This window comes from Netta rufina, assembly GCF_964035555.1.
Source record: "Netta rufina genome assembly, chromosome: 11".
NCBI classification, from domain to species: Eukaryota; Metazoa; Chordata; class Aves; order Anseriformes; family Anatidae; genus Netta; species Netta rufina.
Window position 1 is genome coordinate 11,136,237 of NC_140134.1, and position 21,219 is coordinate 11,157,455.

At 51.0% G+C, this 21,219-nt stretch overlaps 1 protein-coding gene across 1 annotated transcript; it reads right to left on the reverse strand.

Annotated features, from left to right (window-relative positions):
• Window positions 1-2,784: 2,784 nt before the first annotated feature.
• Window positions 2,785-9,157, reverse strand: SENP8 (SUMO peptidase family member, NEDD8 specific). Its single transcript, XM_084293052.1, has 3 exons — window positions 9,128-9,157; window positions 8,688-8,846; window positions 2,785-5,357 (listed from the first exon to the last, which is right to left on the reverse strand). Exon 3 carries the CDS (start codon window positions 5,312-5,314, stop codon window positions 4,676-4,678), a length of 639 nt encoding a protein of 212 aa, XP_084149178.1. The 5' UTR covers window positions 5,315-5,357; window positions 8,688-8,846; window positions 9,128-9,157; the 3' UTR covers window positions 2,785-4,675.
• Window positions 9,158-21,219: the final 12,062 nt, after the last annotated feature.

A 21,219-nucleotide genomic window follows, 5' to 3' on the forward strand; every position in this document is an offset into this window, starting at 1 on the left:
AAGCAAGCCCCCCCTTAAGACTTGCTGCTAAAACGGTCACTGTTTTTTACTCCAGACGTGGGTTTTCTTGTTGAAAGATGACCTGAGGCTCACCGGGAGCCCTATAAGCATGTGGATGAGCTGTGTCTGCCCTGGGTGAAGCTCTGGGGCAGGTGCAGCTGTGCCGGCCTGTTTGTCCCTCTCCGTGAGCCCCTCCTGCAGCCCAGACACCGCGGGGATGGGGGCACAACCTGGGCTCCCCCTGCCCCTTCTGTCCTGGAGCAAAGGGGCCTCGGGGCGCGCGGCCCCGCGCAAAGCACTTTAGGGTCCTCCACAACAGGCGTCCTCTGCAGGGACCGTGCCTGGGAATGGTGCTGGACCAAGGGCTCGTTAGCCCCGCTCGCCTCGTTAAGATGTCCCAAAAGGCCTGGCTGTCACGGGCGAGCAGCCGGGATGGCGACGTGCCCCCTCCGTGTGTCAGCCCTCGTCACTGCGCGGAGCGAGCAGGATTTGTCTGAACCCTTCCCTTGTGCGGCGCGTCGGGAAGGCAGGGGATACCTGTGCGATTTCATTGTGTTATTTTGCTTTTTTTTGTTTTGTTTTTTTTCCTGTTTTTTGGGAACTAAAAGTGCTGATGGGGCCAAATCCCTGAGCCCTGGGGAAAGAGCTCGCTGCCTGGCTCAAGGCTGTGAAAGTATTTTAAATGAAAATAAAACCACGATTTTCTAGCAGTGCCGCGAGCATCCTTGTGTCGATGCTGGGGTTGGGGAAGGGCTGTGAGCCCCGGAGCGGGGTGCTCGGTGCTCCCACGTGTTTGGGCTGTCCCAGGAGCTTTGGCTCATTGCTGACCGTGTCCCCTCTGTGCAAGGAAGGCGAGGACACGGCTTACATTTTGGTGTTGGGAGAAGGTCCTGGGTATTGTCCTCATGCCACGGCTCGGGACCGGTGGCATCCCTTTGGGGCAGCCCTGGCAGACCTCTTGAACCCCAAACATCACCACGTAGGAGAGGCCAGGAGGTACACGGAGTGGTTTGGCACCGTTTGGGGGACGCCGGGGTGTGCGTGGGGCACTCGGTGTCGCTTCTCCAGCACCAGGTAAGTGCCACGAAGGGTCCCCAGGGATCTCCAGACAGGTTCCCCGTGGTTTGTCTCTAAATTACAGGGCCAGGGACAGCTTTTGGGAAACCCAGAGCTTGGGGAGCAGGGGGTGAGGTGCTAGGGAGGGATTTTTCACTAGGTGGCAGCAAAGACTACGGGACTGCTGCTACAGGGGGTGGCAGGGGCGCCTTGGGGACGGTGTCAGCCCGCTGGTGGGGTCCTGAGCTGCTGGGGCTCGGGGGGACAGGCTCGAGCTGCCACCTCCTCCTCCTCCTCCTCCTCCTCCTCTTCCTCTTCCTCCTCATTGAGCACCCACAGCCGAAATCCCCCTCCCAGCCTGGCCCTGCAGTACCCAGTGCTGCCCTTGGCCCTCAGAGCGTATTTTGGGGGCACAGTGAGAATGGGACGAGGCTGGGTGACGCCTCATCACCTCGGTTTTTGGGAGATTTCAGCACCCTGGGGTGCTCCTCATCCTTCACTGGCACAGGAAAGGTGCTGCGATGCTTTCTTCAGGGGTTTGTTCTGCTCGTTTGGCTGGCACAGGTCCCTGAATGGCTATTTGCGCAGTGCCAAGCTCTTTTTGTTATTATTTTCTTGTATTTGCACAGTTCTGGGTGGTTTTAGCCCAGCAGGGAGTGTGTTTGGTGGCTGAACTGAAGGCAGGGATGCTGCAAAAAGGTTTTGGCTCGGTCATGGCAGTGGGCAGGCGGAAGCGAAGGGCGGTTTGGGTGAATGCAGGACCTGGCTTATTTGGGCTGGCACCGCAGGGACTGGATGAAACCTCACGTGGGAAAGGAGGCTTCTGGAGCAGGTTTCCATGCTGACCTGCTTGTATTCTGGGAAGGGCACCCCGCAGCGAACGCAAAGCAGGAGATACTGAACCATCTCCCCCTGCTTCTCCCTCAAAAACCACCTTTTTGGGTTTTGTTTCCCAGCCATGAAGGTGAGCACAGTGGCGAGGTGCCCGGCCGGAGCCACGGGGTGCTGCCACCACCCCACGCCCGCCCCATGGGCGTACGCAAGTGCTCACGGGGTGATGAGGTAAGGCTGTGTGAGCACTGCACGCACATCTCTCCGGAGGCTGTGTAGGAATTTTCTCTGTCCCAGCACTGGGAATTTGCCCCTCCTGGTTTCCCCTGCTCTCCCGTATATGCTTGCGGAGAAGGTTTGGAGTTTTTCTGATTTTTTGGGGACCCTGGTGTGATTTGGGAGCTCCTTTCTGCTGGAAGCTGGTTGCTTTCTTTTCTGGAGGGTGTTTGTCTGCTCCTGTTTGTTCTCCTGAGCTCGGTGACGCCTGGTTGAGCGTATTTACTTTTCTTTGTGTAAAGAAACACCACGTAGAAGCTCAGGGTGCACCAACCGTCTCCAGCAGCCCCCTGGTGTGGGACAGAGGCTCAGGCGGGTGGATGTCCATCGTGAGCGATTGAATCAGCTCACACAGGCGCTGGTGGAGTTCCTGCACTCACCAGCTCCACAGATCGCCCCCGTTTTACCAGCCCCAGGAGCAGTGCCTGCACAGAGGAGGACTCTGCCACCGAGTCACAGCCACCACAGACGCGATGCCATGGTGCTGCGGGACAGCCGGAGCCACCGCTCTGCTGGGTGCTGGCTGTAAGTACTCTCAAAAGAAGGGACAACAAGCGTAGGGCTTCAATTAAATTTTATTTGTGGTTCCCCCGGGGAAGAAGTGGGACCCTGGAGGCGTTTTCTTCCTTCACTCCCTCCTCTTGGTTGGGCAGGGAGGAAGATGAGGGAGGTGATGTTGTCACAGCACAGACAGAAGTGTTCGTTTGCATTCGATGAGCAGCTCCCCTGCAGTCTCTGAGCGGTGATTGTACTCGGTGCTGCGGGGCAGGCGGTGGGGCGTGGAGGTGTTACACCTGGGTAATGGCAGGCTCAGCCTTGGCGGCAGTGGTATAGCTCCGTCTCAGCAACACGGGCCCCACGCTCAAAAAGAAATCCCCTCGGCAAGCAACTCGATGCCCTTTGGGGCAACTTCTGTGGTTTTGGATCTGTCTGAGTGGTGGAGGTGCTTTTCCAGGGAGGGCTGGTGCTGGGAGGAGCCCTGTGCTGCTGGCTGCTTGCTGGCAGTAGTGGCTCGGAGCCTCGTTTCGCCCCACTGCTGTCTGTGATGGTTTGTTTGGGTTCTGGAGGAGCCTGTGGGGCTGTATCTACTTACCTTTTTCTTCAAAACAAGGGAAATTGATGTTTCTGCCCCATCCTACTCTGTGCTGGTACCAGTACTTGTGGGACTGGGCTGCAAATGAGCCGGGTGAGGAGTTGCAGGTCGAAAACAATCCCTCGCCTCTTCCGCGGGTTATTTTTGTCTTGGATTTCCCTGGTCCAGTTGGCACCAGGGGTGTGGTTGCTCTGCCAGACACCACCCGAACAACTGGCTCCTCATTTCTCAGGAGGTCATAGATTATTCCTTATCCTGCAACGCCATCTTGTTTGCTTTCCCACTGCCAGTCCTGTCTCTTAATAATAGGATCTGCTCTTAGATCCCATTTGGAGTCCAGCACTGGAGGAAAAGTGTGTTTCATGTAGGCCGATCGTGAGAGAAGTATATTAAGGACTGAATCTCGAGCTTCAAGGAGACCGCGCTTATCTTTGGCTTTTATACCTCAAATTCTGCCCCTTTGTTCTCCCTGGTATGTTTTTTTTTTTTTTTCTTTTTTTTTTTATCTGGAGTAATGCAAGAACTGGTTTTGTGCTAGAGAAAGCACAGCAAATGATAACAAGAGTTGGGGAGCACTGCAGAGCCCTCCCCACCAAACAGAGATGACCTAAAATTGTAATGAGAAAAGAAACTTCAAAGCCTGAGTGTCACTTTCCATCTCAATTAAGTTTCCTTTTCTAGGATTTGTTTTCTCAGCTTCCTATTAATCTTCCAGCAGCTCAGAGTCAGGCTTTAATTTGTAATCAGAGCAGACAGAGGTGGGGAAGGGGGGGGGAAAAAAGGGGAAGAAAAAAAAAAAAGCAATCTTCACGCAGCCTAGGAGCACCTATCTGAAGAAGACAGCTTTTTTTTTTTCCTGCCCCAATCTTTCAATAATCACAGCATTCTCTTTTGAGTCTCATCACTTGACACAATCATCTCAGCGTCATGCATTCTGCAGCCTTGCTGCTAAATCCAGGCTTCTCAAACACACTGAGCTGTAGGCACAAATTAGGAAAGTCCATAATGAAGTGTTTGGGGCTTGGTTTTAAAGGGGATTGCTAAACCTGGCCAGTAGAGCAATGCCCACAGCTAATTAAAGCCACCTAACGAGGGCGTGTTGCCTGCTGGGCAGAGGTGGAGAACTATCTTTAGCACCTCATTTTGCCACAGCAATTAGTGTAAAATAAATAAAATAAATAAATAAATAAATTGGCACTGATAGGAGGATTCCTTTGAAAGCAAAGGGGCTTTACTGGTGGGAAGTTCAAAGGCCAGCGATTTCCAGAGGAGACTAAGGCTTTGGGAGGAGGGCACTGCGGGTTGTGGCAGTGCTGGAGGGGTTACATTCTTCTTTGGGGAAAATCCTGCGCCTGGGCACCTCCCTCAGGTACTGGGGGTGGTGATGGCAGACAGGAGAGGCGGTGGTGGGGACGAGCATCACTTCTGGGCGAGCTTGGTGATGAGGGCTTTCCAGTCTGCTCTTTTCTGCGTGATGTAGGAGGGGGTGAGGAGCTGCAGCAAAGACTCCTGGTGGCCCCTGAAGTATCCCTGGCACAGAGCCTCGGCGTTACAGATCACATACATCCCACAGTCATAGCTGTTCTGCTGGGCTGGTGCCTTCTCCTCCACGAAGGTCACTTTGCCCCCTTTTTTGCCCAAAAAGGCCTCCAGCTTCCCAGCCACCTGCTTGGCATGGACGGAGTTGCACTTACTGTGGGAATCATAGTGGGCGAAGCACTTTTTGTCCCTGAAGTAAACCAGTAGGCTCCAGTGCGTGCCCCCAGCAGCCTGGTTGGAGTTGTCATTGATGGGCAAGAACACCAGCTTCTTGTGGAGAAGGTCTAGCGGTTGAAGGAATATGGCTATTTCTTCCTGGCTAAGGGCACATTTGATGAACTGAGCCACTTCAGGGCTGATAAAGCAAACCTGATCGCTAAATTCTTGGAACTGGTCGCTGGCAAAGTACTCGAAGGCAAAGCCAATGATGTGATCGTTAAGCCAGTTCGGGGGCTCCAGCAAGGCAAGGTCTGACTGCCGCAGCAAGCTGTCCATGTAGCTGAGAACAACAGGGTCCATCCTGCGCGGGTAGGGGCCGCTGCGCTCCAGGAAACTTCAGAAGCTGCAACACAAAAAGGGTAGGAGAGAAATTAGGCAATTAGACCACACCTTTGACAAGACACAGAGCCACAGCTATCTCGTGTTCCTTCTCAGCTATCAGAAAACCAAGTCTCCCAGGCTGAAGGAGCAGCACTGGCACCACCTGCCAGAGGGCAAGGCTGAGGACAGGCTCCTTGTCTGCAGCATGCGACAGGCTGAGCTGGCTGCTCGTGCTGCTCTAGAAGCAGTCTGCGTCTCTGATGAGATAAAAAGCCTCATGGTTACAATCTTCATTTGTGCTGTGAGTGGTTTCAAAGCAGTTCCTGCTCAGAAACTGCCAGCATTCCTTCAGCTCCGTGCTTTGCATAGAAAAAACACAAAAATCTTCACCTAGGAGAAATCAGTCAGCATTGCAGTGTTTTACCTGCATGGTGACAACCACTGTAACACTTTGCACCACTGGTATTCATTAGAAAAAGTCTTTTTAAGCCTGCCTGATAGCATACATCCCCCTTTGCCCAGCAGACAGTGCCGCAGCTCCGTGCCAGACGCGTGACCTGTTCCAGGAAAACCTGCTGGTCCGCCAGCACAAGAGGCACGGCTGCGGTAAGGAGAAGCCAAGCACAACAAGATCACAAACAAACCAGCTCCCAGCCGTGGGAATTTTTAGGACAATTCTCTAGATACCTGCTAAAGATTTCAGTAATTCTTGTACTAGCGAAGCTGTCAAATCCACCAAGCATCTCTGTCATTCAGCTTGGGTTTTAACTCACCAACATTTTGCTCATAAAAGACGTTATACTGATTATTTTAAGCTTCCTGAATTTGGGTTCAGGAGGTTATCTTGCAGCAGGTGTATTAGCACGGCTATGAAGGTGATCTTGAGAAGGGAAGAGTGTCAGTACTGCGTCAGACCATCCCATCTCTGGTAGCAGAGAAACCTGGTGAACGGCACTGCAACCGGCCACACGGACCAGATGCCTCAAGCTCTCCCAGCTCCAAACTGTTTTGAAATTCAGCACGGACACAGGCTGAGTCACTCCATCTTGTTTTTGAAGCCCTTTTGCTTTGTCTTTGCTGTTGGCTATCGCAGGTGAATGTGGCCACCTGGCTGCTCACGACCCTCCCATATCAGTCCGGGCACACTGAGCGCTCATATCCTTCCAGACAGAAGTGGGTCCTCGCCCTGACCTGCTCTGTCCCATCTTTTCCTCCTTGTTTGTCCAGACTACACTGTGTCCTCTTAATCTGTGCCTGCTTACCACAAGTAGTGGCTGCTTATCCTTAGGAGCCATCTGGTAATGCAAGCAGATGCTAGCACCTTGGTGTCCCCACCCACGTTTGAGGACATCTTCAGGGGACTCGCCTGGGTTTGCCAGGCAAGACATCAGCCTCTTTTCTGCTTTATTTGTGCACCCCCTAATTCTGTTTTTTCCTGGTTCCTACTGCTGAGCCCAGCGACAGGGCCACCTCTAGCTTACATACAGCTCCTTCTCAGAAGCTGCTGCTTTCCTGGCTGAGAGGATTAAAGTGTTTCCAGAAGGAGGTTGGGCAGCACACTAGGAGGTGCTGCTCAGCAGGCAATGGTCTGGGACCAGGCTGGGGTTGAGCCATGGGATCTTCCAAACACAAAGAGCTGCTTTCACCCTGCTGCAGCAGCCCTATTTTCCTTCCACTCCCCCATCCTCTGCCTGGGCTGCTCCTCTGCTGCAATGCAGCATCAGCCCCGAGGCATCTCTTTGTCTGTCTGGGAGCAAAGCGGCTTGGGGCAGCAGCAGTGCTGTTGCCTCACCCTCTCCTCGTCTGTGCCAAATGCGGCACGAAAACATCTTGGGGTTTCTCGAAGCGCTGTGTGCAAACTAATAACGATAAGATTGCTTCGGTATGATTCACTGTGAAGAAGACACTAATTATCTGTTATGATAGGGGAAAGAAATCACGTGTTGTTGTTTACACCTCAGGAAGACGATTTGTGCTTCTCACTGCAACATGAATCATGAAAAAACCCTTCCTGTCCAGGTATGCATAATCTCAGAGAGATTTAGATCTAATAAGTCTTGGCAGGGCCGCAGCGCACGTGACTCACGAGTACCAGAATGGCTGAAACACGCTGCATGTGTCATACGGCGGAAGGAAGGGCCGAGGTAGAATGTCTTGAAGAGCTAATAACTATTTGTGCATCACCGATAGACCCGGCACATGCCAAGCTGCAGGAGTCACTGAAAAGGAAGGGGAGCAGTCATTGTTATTTACACTGAGCCAAGCACAATGGTATTTGGACACGCTTCCTATGTTAACGAACTCAAACCATTTCCAAGTTTATGGAGCAAATCCTTTGCAACAGCCTGTGGTATAAAAACAACACAAGAAATCCAAACCAAGTCCCAGGAACACAGTACCATGCCTAATTATAACCATGTTTCTTGCGCTATACATCACACAATGTTTAATGACCAGTTTAAGGGGGTCAGAGGGTCACTACTCACATAACTTTACACATACCCATACAGAGCCCCAAATTCTCCTTTACCACATTTTTTTTCTGCGTCAACATCTCCCAGCGATGTACAAAATACACCCAGTAGCTTTCCAGGCAAGTCGAAATGTGATTACAGGCAATGGACAGATGCGAGCATCCTGTGTTCTGTTAATTTTCCACTCTGCAGCAACACAGCTTTATTTATTTTTTGACAAAGATAAAAAAGAGGGACATGTGGCCTCCTCCTACAGTCAGGAAGGGAGAATGGTTATAGCAAGTGCCTTACCACCACGAGCTACTACTTGTAATTTCACCGCCATCTGGCATTTGTGAAGCTGCTCGTGAGTTGTGCTGGGTGCCTCACAGGAAAACCCTCCACAGCCCCACATGCCCTTCAGAGCTGCTCAAGGCCAGCAGCAAGGACCGAAAGCACTGCGTCACGGAAGGCATCTGCTGTCAGAGAGCTCCCACTGATGCTAAAGGCACACTCACAGAGGGGCTGGGACACAGATCCCAATGCATGCAGCATTAAGGGGCTTTGGGCTCCAAGTGGCTCTGCTTGAACCCAGCCAGGATTTGCCTCCTTGAAGGCTCCAGCACACTCTGTTCCAAGGTTTTCATGAAAATAGGAATAAACACTGATGCAGGCCTGGAACGGTTGTTCTGGCTTACAAGCAGGAGTCTGGCTCCTTCACTTTATTTGCATGTCAGCAGCTGGGATTTGTGAAAGCCATGATCCCTGGCTCCTCAGCGCAGTGTTGGCTTACCTGATTTTGACAAGAGCAGCAGGGAGAAGGATAAAGGATCGTTCCAACCACCACCCAGCCCCACGAGCAAGCCCACCCGCTCCGGGACCCCCTCAGGGTTACCGACCTGACACGGCCGCGCTCTTACACGGGTTCCGCAGGCGGCCGCCGTCCTCGCATCTCCGGGTCTCCGCGGCGGGGCGATGGGTCCGTGGCTGCCGGCCCCAGCTTGCTCCGTGCCCGGCTGGGGCTCCTGGTGCGGGGCAGAGCCTGAGTTTCGGAGCAGCTGGCAAAAGAAGGCGCAGCGGTGTTATTGTTGTTGTTGTTGTTGTTGGGCGCCCTGGGCACCGCCTCAGGCTGCCCGCGGCCGGCTCCTGAGGGCCGAGGAGGGCCCGGGTGGGCTGCGAGCTGCGGGGCCGCCCCCCCCGCTCCTCCCTCAGCCTCCCCGGCGAGCAAACCCCCTCCCGGCACAACGCAGACACCCCTCTGCCCTTCCCTATCAGCCCTGCCCCCCAAAACCCCTTTTTCCTCACGTTTCACCCCAAAACCGCGGGGCCGCTCCCTCACCTGCCTCCTCGGCGCCGGCCGGTTGCCAGGCGCTGCCGTAAAGCAGGCGAGCGGCGCGTCGCAAAGCGGTCGGGGGGCGGGACCGCACCGTGTGGGCGCGGCTTAGACACAAAGGGCGTGACTTAGATAGAATGGGCGTGGCTTAGACACAGTGGGCGTGTCCCTCCCCCGGCACCTCCCCCCTCCCCTCCCGTCCCCACCCGGCGGCGCGCGGGCAGGCGGGCGGGCAGCGCGCGAGCCGCCCCCCCCCGCCCCTCCCTCCCCGCCCCCCCCCCCCCCCAGCCCGCGGCGCGAGGCCCCTCGGCGGCGGCGGCGGCGGCCGGGATGCGCCGCGCCCGGCACCCCCCAGGTGAGCGGCGGGGGCCGTGGGGTGGGGAGGAGAACCGGGGTGGGGGGGGGGGGGCTGCACCCAGCGCCTTTGTTCCGCCCGCGGAGGTACCGGCGGGGAGGGAGCGGGAGGGCGCCGGGGAGGGGGCTGACAGCGCCGGGGGAGCGGCTGCGGGGCCGGGCGGCGTGTCCCGGGGAGCGCCCCGCGGAGAATCGGTCCCTCGGTGCCCCCCCCGGTGTCCTCCGGTATCCCCCCGGCACCCTTCGTCACCTCCCGGTCTCCCTTCGTCACCCCCGGTCCTCCCTCGGCATCCCCCGGTCCCCCGTGTCACCCCCGGCATCTCCCCGGTGCCCCCCCCGGGTCCCCTCCGCTTCCCCCGGGACCCCTCCGGTCCCCTCAGCACCCTCCGGTCCCCTCAGCACCCTCCGGTCCCCCCATGTCCAGCCCCCCCCCGCCATCCCGGTGCCCCCGCACCCCCCCCAGCCCCTTCCAGCCCCTTCCCGGGGAGGTGCGGGCACTGTTGCTTTCTGGAATTTTCCTAAATCCGTGCGAATCGTCCCCTTTTTCGCTCCCGGCAGGAATGACCCCCCTCGCGACGAGGCGGGGAGCCGGGGGTGCCTTTTGTTGCGGGCTTCGCCCCGCAGAGAGCCTCGCAGCCTCCTCCTGCCTCGCTCCGTGCCCCGCAGCCGGGCTGGGCATTGCTCGGAGCTCGCCCAGCCCCTGCTGCAGCCCTCGTCGCCCGCTGCACCCAAAAGGGAGCGATTTCAGGAGAATTCGGCGTGGTGGCGAGGAGAGCTCCGTTGCGGGGAGAGATCCCCAGCGTGGCGTTGTGCTAAACCCATCGTGCCTTAACCCATGGTCCCGTCACCGTGAAGAGGTTCCCAGCTGGGGACATGGCTTTCTGCCTGGCTTCGTGGCTTCTCCTCCCCAAGGAGCGCTCGGAGGCGAGGCGTGAGTGTCGCCTTCCCGTGCGTGGCGGCAGTGGGGATGACGGGAGCGAGGGACGAGGCCGGAGCACCACCGTGCCGGGCTGCCTGCGGGGTCACAGACGGGCGTTATCGCCGGGCGGCATCTCCTCCTCGGTCACTTGCTCCGGGGCCGCGTGATAATCACGCTTGCCCTGACGTTTTTGAGTAAATGGCAATCGTGGCGGCTTATCCAGTTGTTTAAATTTAAATTAAGTGAGAAATTGCCCTGTTCTCCCTTATCGAGGGCTGTTCTGCGCTGGGATGCTCGTGGCGGGCTCTGGGGTGTTTCCCTGTGCGTCCTGCCCTAGAAGACCTGCGGGCTGACCGCCTTGCTCTGCTCGTGGCAGCTCTCCCTCCTGGCCCCGTTTTTCCAACCTCAAGGCTGTTTTGAAAGCTCTCGGTCCAGGCTGCTTGGAGCAGGGGAGATAATTGAGCAGCGTGACCGGCGAGTGATAAGCTCTTGTTTCCCGGTCTATCAACGATGGTGCGACTCGATACTAGCAGTGTACAATCGGGGATGACGTTACAGATTAAAATCCCATGGTCAGTCGGTGGCAACTGTGATGAATCTGAAGGGAACCAAGCTGCTGCTTCATTTGGATCGCTTGATTTTCTTATTTCTTAAAGAGTATGAAAATGTAGATTCAGCTTTGCAGTGTGTGCGCGCCTCAAATTTATTTCTTCTACGCATCCACAGCTCCAGTTATGATTTGTAAAATTCAATTTTGCCTTTTTTTTTTTTTCTTTTTGTGGGGATCTGCATTGTAAGCTTTAAAGGTATCAAGTGGCTGATGTGACGTCTGCTGTTGCAGTATCTTTTAAAAACACTGGTGCTTACATGTGCTACCTAGTAGTACTCTACCCAAATCTTTGGGAACCTTTGATTCCATTTTTCATATTGGGCCAAACATCTAAATGTCATGTGCTTGAATTATTTCTTATCATGTCCGTCTTAGTGAGCGTTCATCAGGTTTGCAAGAAAACCTCTGAGAATGTTAAGCATGCGAGGTCAGGCGCCCGGGAAACACGAAACCTGAGGTTACCTGTACGGCCGTAATTTAGCCCATTTCGAGGCAGAGCTGTACCAGAAATCCTAATTGCCAGTCCGCCACTTGATTTCCCTAAGGATGGTTTCCAGCTCTGGCACCTCGGGATTCCCAGTGGGGATGGATCCATCGCTCCTTCGCGTCGGCCACGAGTCAACAGGGGGAGTACTGGGAGCACAGGGACGGTGCCGCTCCCCGCGCTGGTTCCGCAGCTCCACATGCAAAGCCAGCGAGGAAGAATGGGGTCTGGGACCAAGCCTGCCCCATAATCCTGAAGTTTTCGTGGTCTCGAGCTGCCAGTGTTTAGCGAAACCGTGAGCAGAAGCGATGTGAGTGTTTCTCAAGGCGTTTGTCAGGTTTGGAGTTGTTTTTTCTTAGTGAGCACAGCAAGCAGCGTGTCTCTGATTAGAAGGCCATTTTCTGCCAAATTCTGGTTCTCGTTCAAACCGTGGAGCTGTTGAGTATAATTCCTTTAAAAGTACATTTATCGGGGGGAACGATGCTGTTGAGCTATTTCTGCTGAAGCGTCCTAGCTGCTTTAACTTGATTTGTAGAAATTCCCGCTTCCAGGTCTTTCCTAAATAAAATGGAATCGCGGTTCCGCTGGCATGTGAAATACTTGAGAAGTAGTAACACAAACCAAGTGCTTCAGAAGAGCTGCTGTCTGCAGGAAGAAACCTGACCGTTCCTTAGATGAATTGTTTTGCTGCTGTGTGACCGTGAGGCTCAAAACACGCTCGTCGGGTCGTTTATGAGACGTTTGGCTGCGTTCTGCAGGCCGGCTCCCCAGGATGGGATGGGTGCAGGTTCCGGCTTCAGAAGACGAGTTTTTGTTGGGTTTTTGTTTTTGTTTTTTGCTGAGGTTAAAAAGAGTGCCTTATTTTCTCAGGCTTCGGTACTGTGTGCCTACATTTGCTTAACTTCCTCTTAAGTGAATGGGATTTCTCTCTTTTCTAAAAGTAAACATGAGCATAAATATTTAAAGGCTGGCGGCTCAAGTTTGCAAATTCAAGACTTTCTCTAGCATTCCTTTAGACAAGAGCAGGATAATAAGAGATTTTTGGTTGTGTCTGGAGAGCTCCTTGCTCCGAGGCGCAGCTTGTTAATTGTTGGGACTTCCTGCTACGTGGTGGCGGTTAAAATGCTGCGCCGTGTTTTCAGGTTGGGCGGCTGGGATTATCGCTCGCAGGGAGCCATGAGAGTCAAGTGCTGCTGATGGGATGTGCATAGAGCATCACGACTGTCTCCTGATCGAGGTCAATTTTATGGTCAGTTTTCTGTGTTTATTTTTACACAGGCCAAATTTTTCTGTATGCTTCGGGTAGGTGTGGATGCGCAGGTGCCTGGGATTTAGCCTAAGTAAGCTATACAGGTGAAATGCTCGTCAAGGATGAAGGGGGGAAAAAAAGGAAATGCAATTGTCTTTGTTTTCTGGGGAGGACTTGGTATTATCTTGCTGTCCTGGTCAGCAGGTTGAGCACCACAGTGATGCACTTCTCGCTGGTGTGACTGCACAAAATGCTTTACCTCTGTATCTGAAGCAAACACAAGCCATGTGTCCTCAGAAAATGTCAAAATTCAAAAAGGGAGGCATATTGCAGGGTGATTTTTAGAACTGAAGTGGTTCGTGTATTTGTCCTAGAATATTAGCAAGAGTTGGGGCTCTGTGACTAGCAATTTTTTTCTGTGGGGAGGAACTGTGCAGCAAGCAGGTACCCACGGAAAAGTTTTGTAGGCAAGGTGAGACCTGTCCGTCTTTGCCACAAATGCTTTTTGTTGTGTTTTTTTTAAAACCACAAACTTTAATGCTGCGCAATTGTGTATTGTTGCTTGTAGCTTTTTTTCCTTTACAGTGAAACTGCTTTCCTTCCGATGGAACAAAAGCTGCTTTGCAGCGAGTGGGGTGCCGATGAGCTGCCTCATCACTTTCCCCGCACCCCCTTGCATTCCTGCCTTCACAGGACATTGGGATCATCGGGATCAGAAGCAACCCGAGCAGGTCACTTAGTCCAAAATCCTGCCCATGGCTATAGCTGGCTAACATTGGTCCTCCTTGCCCTGTGGCTTGCAGGTTGCAATAAAAGAAGGGCAGGGAGAAGTTCGGGCATCCAAATGCTGGATGAAAAGTGTCGGGGGAGAGCAGGGTTATCCCTGATCCCTGCTTCATGGAGCTCTGCAGGGCGTGTCCCTCGCTCAGTGCCCGCTGGCACGACGTGCTGCCACCTTGCACGGCGTTTCTGTGTTGCTGTTAAGCTGATGGAGCCGTAGGCTCCTGCCCAAAGAGGATCTGAGCTGGCTGAAGATAATCGTGGCAGGGGAAAGGAGAGAGCTCTCAGCCGGATCAGTTTGCTGATACCTCCTCACTCAGCAGCCTGAAGCTGGCAGGCCGACAGTGCTGCCCGCTGACGGTGCTGAGCTCTTTGGAGGTGGAACGGTCGTGCTCCAGGTGGTCGTGCTCCGTTTTTCTAGGTGAAACGTCACAAATAAACAATGCATAGCTGCTCCTTCAAGAACTGTCATTGCTCGCTACTTGCCATTAAATTGAGGGTTCTCGTTGTTGCTTTTGAGCCCCACTGGGCATCCACACAGCCCCGGGCCCCTTGGGTGCAGCACGGTGGGCTTTGGTGCAGGATGGGGCCATGTGTTATGTGTGATGATGCTGATGGCTCGCGTGCCGCTTCTGTGCGGTTAGGAGAGGATTAGCTGTGACTTCTGCATTTGCGTTTTCTGGTTTTCCTGTTGCCCTTGTGACTGGGAGCTGGGTTAAGCCTTTGAAACGAAACGGGCTGAGAGCCCCGCGATGCGAGGGATGCTCTGTCAGTCCCATGACACCGCAGCTCGCTGGGCTGCCGACTGCTGCAGGCTGCTCGATTTCCTCGCTCTGACTTCGGTTTGTAAGCAGGGCCTCAGTGCAGCACCGAAACAACTACACGTGTATAGTGTTTTAACGGTGAGGTCCCCGATGTTCCTGACCGTGGCACAAACCTGCTGCGTGGGGAAGAGGGCTGAAGCTTGTTTTCCTCGCCCTGGGACATGCACCGACTCGGCACACGATGCTGCCACAGAGCAGAAGGCGGGTGGGAGTGATGTGAACTGGTGAGGCACCAACTGATCCCGCTCTTGTCAGGCAGCCAGACGGATTGTGTGTTCCAGCTTGGCTGCGGCCATGAAACCCACTCTCAATTGTGTGTATCGGGCCCTTCCAGCCCCTGCTGGCGTTGATACCGGTGCTTTTTAGGGCTGGTGGGGAACAGGCCGGTGGGCTGCCCCCTTGGACCCTGCGTGCAGCAGCAGAAGACAAATGTGTTATAAAAATAACCAGCGTAATGCACGTAGGTACTGCGTTTGGTGTGCAATGGGCTGCTGTTCGATATTTCTGCTACATGAAACTAAAGTAGTTAGGACCTAACTAAACATGCAAGGAATGTTTTATTATTTTTATGATTTATGATTTTTTTTCTCCTGTTACAGCTACTTTGATTATTGCCTTTATTAATGTTAAGGAAAAAAAAATCTATGGGTTTCTCTGCCGGGTGTGAATCTTCTCTGCCGCTGTCTCACCTTGAATCACATCTGGTGTACCGCAACGTGACCTTGAGTCTGTTCCCTCTCTGGATGCGTGTTTAGAGTCCCTGCTTATATCCATCAAATGCTGATCATCTGACAGCCTCTACACTGTTTTTAATAAAAATTCTCAAGACTGTATTACTTGTAAAGAATGACCTTTCAGAAGGTACACGATCCCAGATATGCTGTGTCGGCGAGTGGTGGCTGAGCGTTAATGGGAGCGGAGCGTCTAATCCATGCAGATATCTTTGAAAAACCCAAACTCTTAAGGAAAAAGAAATAAAAAAACGACCAACAATGCACATTATGAATGTTTTTGATAGACAGCCAAGCATTCTTTTATTGTGTTCCACATCTTCGTGTTGGTTTTGTTTAGAGTGATGAACTTAAAACAGTTAAAATATTTACTTTAGAAGACTTCCGTAAGCCTACTGTTTTTTCTTCCGTTACATAAGTACATAGACTGAAGTACAGTTCTTAAAAACATTGACGTTTTCACTTTTGTAAGGCTTGTCTGAGGTAAAGAACTGTTACGTTGGTTTGTGCTTGTTGGGTGTGTAGGACAACCTCTCCTGGAAGGAATTAGGCAATGATTTAATTGTGGAGGAATGTGGTCCCATTAGGTGCAAAAAAAAAAAAAAATTAAAAAAAATTGAAGGCAATAAATCATTAGAAATTTAGCACTTGATTGAAACGACGTTAAGCAACTTTTTAGGGTTTCGGAATTAGTGCTGTTGGAAGAGCGGGGTTGTGTTTGTAAATAATCCTTCTGGGGGTTTCTTTGACAAATCAAGTGCAGGAGAGCTGTGTAGGAGGCCGCTCCCCGCACCTTCGGGCTGCGTTCAGCCTCCATTTGCCAATCATTCAGCAAGCAGTGGATAATTTCATGGGTTTTGTTGCTGCTGTCGGTGGCAAGGACAGCTGAACAACTCCTGTTTGAAGAGGGATTTTGGCGGGTGTCATCTAAAAGCAGGACCATTGTTTCTTCCGTTTCTTTTCATCAGAGAGTAAAGATACTGCCAGCTGAGAGGGCCAGGGCGTGCAGGAATTCGGAGGAGGATGCAGCAGACAGGCAGCTTGTTTTGGGTTTGGGCCATCTCACTTGTAGAGCAAGGTGAGACATCTCAGTGAGCAAAAAGGCCACGTGTGACGTGCTTATCCTCCCACGTTCCATGGGAAGACTGTTTGAGAGGTAATCCATGCGGGCAGGCGTTTGGGCTTCACGTCAGGAGAGCAGACTGTTCGCCGTGGTCATTGCCTCAGATAATCTTATCCTGAGACACTTCACCGTGCCTGGAAGGTAAGCACGGGGGTCAGGAGACAATGCAGGGCAGAGGCTGGGGTAGATTTGCTTGCGGCAGATAAATCCCTGAGGAGAGGTTTGTGCTGTGGGGGGTTTCTGATGGTTGCAGCTGGATTCGGGACATTGCTGCAGACAGACCCAGAGGTGGTTCAAATAGGTAGAAGTGAGGGAGGTTTGTCGTTTTTGAGGGGGAATGTGGGCTTTCCTTGCCAGCTGAAGAAGGTGGGAAGCTGTGTGTGAGGTCGTTGCTGTTTAGGAATGTAATGCCAGTGAGGAATCTTAAGAGTCTCACTAAATCATGAACGGAATTAACTACCCAAAAGCAACCAAGGAGTCTGCAGGTATGATTTTCTAAACAAAAAATTGCTTTTCCTGCTGACTGCGTACCCTTGTCTTGTTCTCCTCTAAATAGGCGATTGTCAAATTCATCATGACTTGTCAAAGCACAGGATCCATTTCAAGGCTGACACCGTAGTTATACTTCTCCTAGTACATCTCTGTGATCTCACTGTTCTATGCAGAGATTTGATTAAGGAATTTATTAACCTTGAGCTGTAATATTTCTTCCTGCAGGACTGAAATCATACCTCTAAGCAGTAAATTACCAAGAGGGATTACTTACCAGCAATTGCCCATCACTTGCCCCTACCACTCTGTAGAAGTGTCGTGGATTCATGTGCATTGTTTCACGCTCAAATCCCTTTTTAATTACAGAACAGGAACGGCGAGCCTGCTTCCAAAAGTATTGTTTCTGAGTTCAGTTTTACTATACGTTCTGTTCCTATCCCTCTCCCTCCATTTATTTGATTTAAATGCTTTTCCAGTGCTGCTGCTATTCAGCTGTGATAAACAATACAATAAACACAGGGGAAAATAAATAAAGCACCTCCAGTGAATGGGGGAAGAATAATGAAATACAGAAGAAGCTGAGCACCGAATAACATGCCTGGTTTGGGGTATTGAGAATTCATCATCACACCTAAAAGTCTTTGCTGGAAAGAAAGATGATCTGAAAACTAGAACAGGGAAAGACATATTCCTATATTTTTCTTGTATTTTTTTTCTTCCTGAAAGAAGATCTGAGCATCACCTGTAGTGTTGCAGGGCCACTTGGCTTTTGAGTTTTTATATATTTTAAGGTTTCCTCCTCTGGTTTACCTCTCATCAGTCCTGCTGTCCTATTTTCATGCAAGCCCTCACGCTGCTTTCATTTTTGGTTTGTTCAGGAGCCTGTGAAACTTGAGGATTAAAGCTGAATGAAGAGTTTTATGCAATTGTTGTTGTTTGAAGAATGGCCCCGGTGTGAGCTCTCTGGTGCTGAATATGGACGCTTTTCAATTACACAGAAAGCTCATTTAAACCTCAATTTAGAAGTAGCTCGGTGTCTGAGACTTGGTATGAAGATTGCACTCTTGTCTCTTGCACTGTGTTTTTTTAGGAAAAGTGAAATCCTTGAAAGAATATCATCTTTCAAGCAAAAAACAAACAAACAAACAAGCACCTTTTTGAAATTAAACGCCAACCTGTAGACGTGGATTGCAAGTGTTTTGGGTGCAGTTTTTCTGTGTGCCACATGCTTTGTAAGTTAACTCTACTTGAGCATGGACTGAAAGCGAGATTTTGGAGGACTTTGGTCTGGAATGACTTTCTCTTCTTGTGTTTAGGTTTTCTGGGAGCGTTAATCTACATACTTTTGTTTCAGGTATGCTGTTAAGGGGGTGGAGGGGACAAGTATTCAAAAAACTTGAACAATTTTCCTTAGGTGAAGGATCATTACAGGTTTAGATCCTGCTGTTATTAGTGAGACTCCTGTCAGCTACCATTTAACTTTCTGCATGTCAAAATTCCTGCTTGTGATATGCTCTCCTGCCTCTTGATGTGACCTTTTCTAAGAGTCCTTGAGCTTTTTAAGGTCTGGAGACTTGAAGTGTCTGTTGAACTCTGCAGGATGAGCAAGGAAAGTGACTATTTCAGTTAAGTTGCACAAACATTTCCATTGTAAAAAGTTATTTTTGGCTGCGCAGGGTTGTCGGAGCTGATTTTAAGATGGGGCTGAGCAGACACTTTCAGCTAAGGAAGAGTTTTCTTTTCCTTCTCCTTCCATCCCCATTTATCTCCTGAATTCATTTGTAGTCTAGGCTGTACTGGGCCATTTTAGGGTAAGATATGAGATTGGAAGCTTTGTGGATCTAGATTATAAATTTAAAACCACAGGGACTTCTGAAGCAGGAGAGAGACAAAGGTGAGAAAATCCCCACTTGAGATGGGAGTAATCCTTACTTATAAGCATGTCCTGTTTGATCTGAGGGAAAACTAGATGGGTTATGACTCTTACCCTATGTGAACATTGAACTGTGACTTATAATTAAAAAGTTTTTTTGCGGCGCGGGGCAAGCCAGAGTCTGGGCAGCATGGGGCATTTTCCACTGGCAGTCCTTTAGGATTTCGCTGCATGTAATCTTCATGTTTCAGAGCTAAAAACCTCATTTTGGAGTAAGAGAGGACTGTGTGGCAATTACGGAAGCATGCATATTTGTGTGCTTTAGGGAGCTATAGCTCTGAAAGGCTGGAATAATATTTAGCTAAGTGCTGCAGATGAATTTGAAGACGAGAACTTCAGTCTCAGCTGTGATTAGGTAGTAAGTACATGGTAATGTGTGTTCATCTTCCAAAAGGCAAAGGCTTCTGGTTCTGAGCTCCGTGAGGCTAAAAGCTTTGTGGGGCAGTCTGTCTGCAGAATTACAGTAAAAATTGGAGTTGCTAAGGCAAACGTGAAAACTGAGCAGCAAGTTAGCTCTTCACTGCACCCAGTATCGTCCCCATTTGAGCCCAGGCGTCAGGGCAGTTGTTAATTTTGGAATTTTGTGATCTTCCTGCAGGTACCAGGAGCTGCTCAATGCTTGGGGAAGAAGCAGGTGAGCTCGACACTTTGCTTCTCCTCAAGCATGGGGTTCCCGGCTGCTTCCACCTGAGCTGGAGGGAAACAAAGCTCAAAATCCTCTCATTTAGCTGAGATTTGTTGGTTAGGCTGTAGTGTTATCCTTACACGGATGCAAAGACGAAGATGGAAAGACCCACGGGGTGATGGAGGGTGCTGAGCTCTGGGCTTCTCCTCGAGCCCCCTGCGTTTTGCTGGTGCTGCATCTGCCGGGGCACAGCGCCTCTGCCAACTGGGGCCCAAACTGGCTTTTCTGCCCAGGTACCTGAAAATAAACAAAACTTTGGTCACCTGGCAGGAATCATAGCCAACTGTAGAGGCAAGTAGGAAAATAAGACTTTTTTTTTTTTTCTTTTGCATGTCCCTTCCTCATTCTCTACGTGCCGTCTAATTTCTCAAGCAAATAAGGTGTGGGTCCTTCTGGTGCTTTACTTGACGTGTAGCTGAGTTGTTCTCTAAGTTTTCTGCGTGTTAAAATATGCAGCAGTGCAAGTCGTATGTACGTGAATTCAGTGCTGGCTATTATTGTGTATTTGTATCAGTTATGCTCGTGTTGTTCTGAAGTATCCCCATCAGATTAATGTTGCAGGTGAAAATTTCGCTTGGGTTAGCTGCCTCGTATACTTCACCGTGCCTGAAAATGATGGAGACGCGTTTGCTCTTGCTGTCTTTTTTTTTTTCTTTTTCAATTTTGTTTCTGTCCTGAAGCAGTTAATGCAGAGAGATGTTGATTTGGGCAAACAATACGAGCCAGTTGCTGTGGTCTGCAGGGTGTGGCTGCGAAAGGTCTTGTTGCTGGTTCTGTTTGCTAGGCTGAGCTGGAAAGGGCTAATTATAGAGACAAACTGGGGAAGGAAGAGAACAGGGTCAATTAGAGCATCCAGCACAGCTTCCTTTAAATTAGTAGTTGGGCTGAAGAGATAAAAACAATAAAGAAGCATGGAGTGAGATTTCAACTGCTCTGGTGCGGAGTCCTGCCAGCAGCTACAGCAGATGATGTTTTGCAATTTTGGTTTGGTTTGTAAGTAAAGAACGTGTTGAATGAGTAGTTGTGTTACTGAATTGCCAGATTGCTTTGAGACTGAAAAGATGTTACCACTGCTTTTCCTTTAATAGGCTTCCCAACGGCAACCGGTCGTGACCGTGGTTTGAATGAAGCGAGGGAATGCCATGCCCCCAGCATATGAGTAATGTGGACTTGTGTGAAGAAGGAATTGTCTTCTGCACTCAAGATGCTGTATTTTAATTTAGGAAAAAAAAAAAAAAGAAAAGACTAAACCATACATCTATGTAAATGTGAAATGGATCAATTTGGGGCATGTTTTATCCCCAGTTTGAGAGCATACCGGGGCTTGGCTTGTCTTTCTTGAGGTTGTCTTTAGGGTTTAGAAGCTTTTTTCCTGGATTTATGTGTGAACTAACTCTGATTAGAGGAAATGGTATTTAAAGAGGTGATGCCGAAGCAGTATGAGCTTTTGGCTCGTAGTTGCACAGGTGTGGAAAGTAATAAACTCCTGTGCTGTCTGGAATTCATACAAGCCAGTAAAGAAAACCTTCTGTTGCACTCTTACCAGATGACCCTTTAGTCCTTTAACACACCCTTGTCTCAGTTTTTCTCCTTTTAGGAAAAAAAAAAAAAAAAAGGACCGATTGCCACACCCTCCCCACTTCTGCGGTGTATTTTTGCTTTTCTTTGGCTGGTTTGACCATCCTGCAGCGTGCAATTACTCAGAATTACTGTGCAGGAACGAATATGGTGGAGCAGGGAGGAAAAGCGGGGAGAAAATGCAAAGTTCTGTTCATGCTTTTCCATCCAGATTGGCAAGTTCCTTCTGCCGGTGCCGTGACTCATCCCAGGCTTCCTCGCTGGAGGCGACTTCTGGCAGCGCATCAAAGCAGAAGCCCATGCTTTTAGACCGTAGTTGAACCAGGACTTTCCTTG

What these genes read in the sequence shown, in the direction of transcription:
- SENP8 (XM_084293052.1), bottom strand. Translation starts at nt 5,314, where the DNA reads ATGGACCCTGTTGTTCTCAGCTACATGGACAGCTTGCTGCGGCAGTCA.